The 8,348-nt window shown below is 38.2% G+C and overlaps 1 protein-coding gene across 1 annotated transcript in view; it reads left to right on the top strand.

Annotated features, from left to right (window-relative positions):
* The window catches only part of LOC107556691 (VPS8 subunit of CORVET complex), a 130,760-nt gene that overhangs the window by 6,441 nt on the left and 115,971 nt on the right, over positions 1 to 8,348 (top strand). Inside the window, exons 8-15 of the mRNA XM_016239861.1 lie at positions 700 to 824; positions 944 to 1,030; positions 1,120 to 1,187; positions 2,509 to 2,662; positions 4,486 to 4,545; positions 6,201 to 6,308; positions 6,597 to 6,677; positions 6,769 to 6,939. Coding sequence (XP_016095347.1) covers positions 700 to 824; positions 944 to 1,030; positions 1,120 to 1,187; positions 2,509 to 2,662; positions 4,486 to 4,545; positions 6,201 to 6,308; positions 6,597 to 6,677; positions 6,769 to 6,939 — 854 coding nt within the window. The remainder of the gene's footprint in view (positions 1 to 699; positions 825 to 943; positions 1,031 to 1,119; positions 1,188 to 2,508; positions 2,663 to 4,485; positions 4,546 to 6,200; positions 6,309 to 6,596; positions 6,678 to 6,768; positions 6,940 to 8,348) is intronic.

The raw sequence follows: 8,348 nt of genomic DNA, 5'->3' as shown, positions 1-8,348 counted from the left end.
GTAATAAACACTTTTCTCTCACTTCCGCTGACACTGAAGCAGTTTTGGCGGATGACGCAGCACATCGGCGTTCCGTGATTAGTGACGAATGCGGAGAGGGAACAAAACAAAATGCATGAATTAGAAGTACAAACCGAGGATTTGCAAAGAAAAATGTCGGAGGATTTCGATATAAACCAAGAGGAGACTGGTTTTCCTTTGCTAAAGTAAGGAAACTTTGCTTCCTTTGTTCCTATTAAACAAACTCGCGAGACTAGCATATCTCAGAGGCGCACGCACTGCGCATACGTGCTGCGTCATCCGCCGGAACTGCTTCAGTGTATGACAGTCAGCGGAAGTGAGAGAAAAGTGTTTATTACGTTTGAAATATGGATATTTGTCTTTAAAAAAACACATGGATTCGCTACTGGGGGCATTTATTCACCCCCTGGAGCCGTGTGAGGCACGTTTTGTTATGAATGCACGCGCTTTATTTGAGGACTTGTGGACCGTTCAACTGCAACACCCGCTGACTGCAATGATAGAGCTTGGAATAGCCAGGACAATTTTTAATATAACTCCGACTGGATTCGTCTTAAAGAAGAAAGTCATATACACCTAGGATGCCTCGAGGGTGAGTAAAATACAAGCTAATTTTCATTTTTGGGTGAACTAAGCCTTTAATGCTGTTTTGTCTAATTAGTATATTTTTGATTTCAGATCAGAACCAGGCTCTGCGTCTCTGTCTGGGCACCACAGCGACAGGAGCGGAGTATGGGGCGGTGTCGGCTCTCAGTATTAATCACGATTGCACACGACTGCTGTGTGGCTTTGCCAAAGGACAGGTGAGCCGCAATAATCCCTTAAACTGACGAACAATCTTGATGGCAAATAGCTTATGGTCAGGTCAGGCTGAATGTTCATGCACATATTTATGGAAAGTGTCATTTTATTCCTAATGCAGATCACCATGTGGGATCTGGCCAATGGGAAGCTGCTCCGCACTATCACTGACGCCCATCCACCCGGCACTGCCATTCTACATGTGAAGGTTCTGCACTGTATTTACGTATGCACTTTACATGCTTTGTTGTTCATTGACACTGAATAAAGCAATTTTCTCTCTCTCTCTTTCCATAGTTTACTGACCACCCGGCACTAGCTGTGTGTAATGACAGTGGCGGATCAGTGTTTGAGCTGTCATTCAGGTGACATGTCCTTTATAAAATTCAAGATATGTTTAAGTTGAAGTACATTGTTTCAGTTTTGTGTTACATGTAATGAGCTGAATCTAATATGATAAATGTGACATTATATTATTTTACTACAGATTACTGGTGTGCAGGGGGCAGTAGAGCCTCATGCGTCTGACAGTAACCCATAGGCTGAGACAACCAGGGTTATTGAAACTATAACAAATAAAGTGTATTACATATAATAATGTGAACATCTATTATTTCCTAACACTAAATAAACCCGAAATCTAAAATTTAAGACTAAATAAGTGTTATAAAAAACAAAACAAAAGGACTAAAACTTAAGAAATATAAAAGTAAAATCCCCCCCCCCCCCCTACAAAATATAAAAAAAAATCTAATATGATAAATGTGACATTATATTATTTTACTACAGATTACTGGTGTGCAGGGGGCAGTAGAGCCTCATGCGTCTGACAGTAACCCATAGGCTGAGACAACCAGGGTTATTGAAACTATAACAAATAAAGTGTATTACATATAATAATGTGAACATCTATTATTTCCTAACACTAAATAAACCCGAAATCTAAAATTTAAGACTAAATAAGTGTTATAAAAAACAAAACAAAAGGACTAAAACTTAAGAAATAAAAAAGTAAAACCCCCCCCCCCCACTAAACAATATATAAAAAACATCCACTTAATAAATCAACTTAAATGAACAAATTTAAGTAGTGAGTTATCCTTAAAATATCTACTAAGAAAAAACATTTATGATTTAACATTTCCCTATATTCTAGTATTGCTCCATTCATCTTGTCTGTTGATTAAAAAAAAAAAATTCTTGCTCCCGTTCTTAACCGTCTTTTTCCTGTTCTTTTACTTTCTTTCTTGCATTTTTTTTTGCCATTCCATTCTGAAATACATTTCATTAAAAATCATGTAAATAAACTGAATTATGAACACAGTCCAACTTTGCCAATATGGTATACCCACTCTATTTCAGCATTATGAATTCTGATATAGAACAATTACTAACACTCACTTTTTTGTGTTATATTTTACCTGACATTTCTTATTCATTTTTCTTACCGTTGCTTCTCTTACCTATGGCAGAGAATAGAGCTCTGTCACACCCCTCAACTTAATCACTCAAACTCCAAGAGATTCCAACAGAAACCTAATTATCTGAATCTGTATCAATTGATGAATTCTGTTACGACTCTAGTCTTACCTGACAGGTATCTATCATTCACTGCGGTAATGCTGGGACTCTATTACAGAGGTTCTGGATTATGAATGTGCTCACATTCTCTCTCTCTCTATCTAGGAGGGTGATGGGAATGAGGACATGTGAATCCAGGTGTTTATTCAGTGGTTCTAAAGGTGAGGTTTGCTGTGTTGAGCCTCTACATGCTGGACCTGAACTGAAAGATCATCCCATTACCCACTACTCCCTGCTGGCCATGGCCTCACTCACCAAGGTATACTCATACATTCAGTACTGTCTACTGCTGACTACTCACTCCCTAAAAGTCTAGAGGTGTCACAATATCACCTTTTTCGTTCAGACCGAACATGCACAGTGATTTATTAGGCTGAAATGTTACAATGAAATGGTGTGTATGTTTTAATAAAACTTTCAGATTTTTGTCAAAACACCTTTATTATTGGAACTGTGAAGTTGTTTAAATCATATTTTTTACAGTCATTTTACATTTTAAGATGTTCCCATAGACATTGGTGTTGCTTCAAAAGATTTTGGGAAATGTTTGATTTTTGGCTTTAGGTGGTTCCCATACAAGCAGCACATAATCAAATATGCTTTTGTAATCACACCAGTGTGACCAAAATGTAGTTCCACTGGTAGGAAATTTGCTAAATTTGGACCATTTAGTTGCCGTCTGCAGCCCTGGTTCACTTGCAATGAGAATAAAAATGTTTTGCGCCAAATTAAATCTCTTGAGATAAAAATAAATAAATATATATATATATATATATATATATATATATATTGTGCACTTAATGGCTAGGCATTTCTCATATTTGGCCAAGTGTTTGTTTCATGTGTTTGACTGTCAATTAATACCTCTGCTGCTCTACAATTCCAATTCCAAAACTGTCAATTTTCCTATGCAGCCTGACTAAGCATCTTGATGGGTCTATGCAATTCTGGGCAAGATTGATACATTTAATTCTTTGATTTTTGCTTGTTTTTGTATGATAAACAATTTATGTGGTGATGGGTTTTCTGTTAATGTAACATTTGGGTCTTTGAGCGAATGGATGGATGGAAGGATTTGTTTGTGGTGTGGACTCGCTATTATCTTAGAGTTGGAGCATTTTATTTTAAACTTAATGTTCATAGTTGTCATTCTTCATGTGAATGGGGCTAAAAGGTCTATGGCCAATGGACAGTTTCTCTTTTAACTTCATTCAGGAAGAAAACTAATTTGTCCATAACTGCCATTCCACATTGGTTTCAAGTACAAGTAACATTTGAAATAACATGTAACAACAGTGAAAAACGAGCAGACCAAATGAAGTACTGTAAAAAGCAGTTGCTGGCATAATACGATTGTTTAATATATTTATATATTTTTAATATATCTTGATCAACATATGAAGAGTTCAGATGCAAAAGCCTCTAAGTGCCATCTGAAATTTTCTTCTAAAATTAGCATTTTTATCAGGCTCCTATGTTTAGTTTCAGTAATTTTACTTTAATGGCAATGTATAGGTCATTTTCTATGCCATTAAAGTGAAATAAATGAACATAAATATAGGAGTCTGATAAAAATGCTAATTTTAGATGAAAATTTCAGATGGCACTTAGAGGCTTTTGCATCTGAACTCTATTTTAATATATCGTAATGCATTTCTGGATCATGTGACACTGAAGACTGGAGTAATGGCTGCTTAAAATTCAGTTTTGCATCACCGGAATAAATTACATTTTAAACTATATTCAAACAGAAGAGTTATTTTAAATGGTAATAATATTTCACAGATTGACTGTTTTACTGAATTTTTCATTACATAATTGTAGCCTTCTTGAGCATAAGAGACTTCTTTCACTATCACTATATGTCACTGTATCACTGCATTAAATGGGGTGAAATTTGTATTGTCAAAAGGCTTCTATTTTGGTTTTATGTGCGTAAACTAACAGTATTGTCAGATGGGTTATATCTTGTGAATTGCTTGTTTGTTTGGGGCACCAGTCAGCTACTAGCATCCGAACACACTCGATTGGTTTCTGTTTGACTGCAGTTTTATTCAGCCCCTCAACTCTTTATTTTGACAGATTCTGCTGATAGGACTGAAGCCTTCACTCAAAGTGTGGTTGACTTTTCCCTACGGCAAGGTGCAGTACACACTTTCATTCTCAGTGTTCATGTGTGTATCTGTGTGCTTATCCAACAGCCATTGACACGGCATCTAACAGATAAACTTATAACCCCTGTATTTAAGATTTATGTTATAATTTGTTTTCATAGCATGTACATGATTGACTGCATCTCTAGTGTTTTTCCTCTCTTCAACAGTATACAAGTTCATAGATTTATGTACCTTACCTAACAATACTCAGCCCTGATCTCAGTGTCACCACGCATATGTTAAAGGGATAGTTTACCCAACAAAATTCTATCATCATTTACTCACTGTCATGTCATTCCAAACCCATTAGACTTTCGTTCATCTTCAAAATCACAACTGTACTTCTAGTGCAGCCATTGATCATCATGCTTTTTAACTGTATTATAAAGAGATGTTTTGTTGAATTTAGGTATGTTGCAGTTCTATTGCATTTGCTGACATGAGAGTGGGTTTTTAATTTAAAGTTGGCATGAATTCATAATTTTATCTCATTTATTCCCTCAGTTCATATTACTGGTATTACTGTGAATAATTGACCAGTGCACATATATTGCACATACATTTGCATTTTACGCAGAAATACATCACAATATGGAAGTCAGTTCTAACTTTTGTTTTATGCTGACTTTAGAACAGATTATCTTTAAATGATTATTCACAATTATTGTAAAAAAAACAAAACATTAATCATACATTGCTTTTATGGGAAGTTACATTTAGATTCCACACAACTCACACATAGAGCTTCATAGTAAAGTGTGTGAAGTGACGTGTGGCCAAGTATGGTGACCCATACTCGGAATTAGTGCTCTGCATTTATCCATCCAAAGTGCACACACACAGCAGTGAACACACACACACCGTGAACACACCCAGAGCAGTGGGCAGCCATTTATGCTGCGGCGCCCGGGGAGCAGTTGGGGTTCGGTGCCTTGCTCAAGGGCACCTCAGTCGTGGTATTGCAGGTGGGAGAGAGTGCTGTACATTCACTCCCCCCACCTACAATCCCTGCCGGTACGAGACTCGAACCCACAACCTTTGGGTTATGAGTCCGACTCTCTAACCATTAGGCCATGACTTCCCATTAAACCTTCCCATTAATGGCATCTAAAAAAGTAAGATGCCATTAAACCTTTTTGTTCAAAATGAAGCAAGCTATCTATTAAGATTGCTGCAAACCTCTAAACAAAAGTTCTGAAGAGATTGTTGACCTGGATTCATTTGGTCGTTCATCAAGTATTGTCACCTTTATGCCTGTGTGGAGGTTGTTCTCTTCAATTAAATTGAGCTAAATTGCATTCATTTAGCACAGAGCACATGGACCAGCTGCCCATTAGCACGCAGATATCACTCAATTTTGCCTCACATGATTGATTTGGGTTATGATGGAGTTCTGAGGTGCCTGCAAACATTTTCATGGCATCTTCTCATAGGAAAAGTCACTGTAATGAATAGTGATGATTATTTCTGATGGTAGGAAAAGATGGCAGTTAAGTGCGAAGTCCAAAAAGCACCAGCAAGAGTGACAATAAGAACATATCGTGCGAACAAAGACATAGGAGGATACCTACATCTTTGGTCTGGACTCTAATCATTGCAGATCTAAATATCTCATACGTTTTTAAATGTTTTTGGATGCAGACGGATCCTGCGAGTGTTCCCTTGCTGGCTTGGCAGTTTGTGGCAGTACAGAAAACAATCAACCCCGTTCTTGCCTTCTGTAGAGGGGACACCATCCACTTCCTGCTGGTCTGTTTGAGCAACACTGTTTTAAAAGTCATAAACAGAATGTAGACTTAAAGGTGAAATGTGGCATTTCTGTTCTGTTTGAACGTCCCTAGTGGCCAGACACACCAACAGCATGAGTTTGGGGAGGGATAACGCTAGAAACAAAGACATGATATTTAGGAATGGTTGAAAGTTGTTAGAAAGCAAGTCATAAATCTGTTTAGTTCTATCAGTGGAACAGAAATGATATACTTCACCTTTAAATAAGGTCATGCAGTAATCAAACCACTCTATTGTTTTGGTGCTCAGGTTAAAAAAGATGAGTCTGGCATCATCCATGTCATCAAACATAGACAGCTGCAACTCAGCTGTGACCTCATCAGTCTGAGCGTGAGTCAGACCCTCACTAGCAATCATATGAGTATGATTACCTTTATGGCAGTGTGTGCATTGTTTCATGTTGTCTCTTGTCTCTTGGCAGTGGATAAACCCCCGTACGCTTGTGTTAATGGACAGCACAGAGAAGTTGCGAGTGGTGGACAGGCCCAGTCAGGAGGAGCTGGAAACTGTGGACATGGCCGAACTACAGCTGGTTTACAACAGCAGCCATTTTAAATCCCTCGCTACCGGTGGAAATGTCAGCCAAGCACTGGTAAAGACCAGGAACTTGACATGCCAGAGTTTTCACCATTTAGTCTGGTGCATGTTGTACCTTATAGTGTGCAACGGTGATCGCCCCCTTTTTTCCTCACAACCTTAGTTTTGGAAACATTTATTTATTTATCTGTCTGTCTGTCTGTCTGTCTGTCTATCTATCTATTTTTTTAACCTTTATTTATATAGCGCTTTATACAATACTGATTGTGTCAAAGCAGCTTCTCCATATCAAACAGGAAAATAGTTTGTCAATAATGCAAGAAGATGATAACAGAGTAATTTTTCCAGCTAAAGTCAGTTCATTGATGATTCAGTGATGTCATCATCCAGTTCAGTGCTCTTTCAATAGTGTTCCATTATTTTCTTCATAAGTATTTAAACAATATGAAGAATAAAGTATTTGTGGCCTTAAATCAGCCAAATTGATGAGTAGCAATGAACCACTACAGCTAAGATAGATTATAATATTGCAATATTTTATGTATTAAAAGTTTTTGAAAACATCTTACTTAAATTATATTTAAACAACTAAGTATGCAAAAGGTGTCATCCAATCAAATAATGTTGTTATTATTAAAGGGGTCATGATGCTGCTAAAAAGAACATTATTTTGTGTATTTGGTGTAATGAAATATGTTTATGCAGTTTAAGGTTAAAAAACACATTATTTTCCACATACTGTACATTATTGTTTCTCTTCTATGCCCCACCTTTCTGAAACGTGTAGATTTTTACAAAGCTCATCGGTCTGAAAAGTGAGGTGTGCTCTGATTGGCCAGCTATCCAGTGCGTTGTGATTGGCTGAATACCTCAAGCGTTTGACGGAAATGTTACGCCCCTTACCATATTTTGATGCCCTGTCCGGCCGAAGCGTAACCTAAAACCATGTCTGCATTTGCGATCGGAGAAATGACAAACAACAAGTGCTACTCTACACTGCCCAAAAAACTCGCGTTTGAATCGTCAGTGGCAAATTCTTTAAATATAAAAAATTTACTTGCAGTCTGTGAGTCAGAACAGCCGGCATTGTAGTCTACTCTACCAGGATCAGGAAACAGTCCTCCATAAAATGCGCTGGACACATCTGAATATTTGGGTTAAACTGTTCTGGAACAGTGTTGTAAATACAACTTAACCACTGATTTCTAGTTGTGTCCTCTTTTGGAAGGCCAAACAAAGTAGTTTCGCTTTCACAACGAAAAAGCGTCACACACCGCGGCCTTGAGTGAGCGGCAGCCGGAGACCTAGAGTGAGCAGCGGCCTAGAGTATGCGGAGACCAGCTTGAGGGAGCAGAGGCGGGCGGGCTTGAGAATGGTGCGGCCGGCGGATTCGACGAAGGAGCGTCCGGCGGGCTTGCGGCAACCACATGTGACGACCCCGGGCTGGACTCCGCTTCGTCCCCG

Source organism: Sinocyclocheilus grahami, unplaced genomic scaffold, assembly GCF_001515645.1.
Source record: "Sinocyclocheilus grahami isolate Dianchi unplaced genomic scaffold, SAMN03320097.WGS_v1.1 scaffold576.1, whole genome shotgun sequence".
Taxonomy (NCBI): domain Eukaryota; kingdom Metazoa; phylum Chordata; class Actinopteri; order Cypriniformes; family Cyprinidae; genus Sinocyclocheilus; species Sinocyclocheilus grahami.
This window is presented reverse-complemented; position numbering and strand designations above follow the sequence as displayed.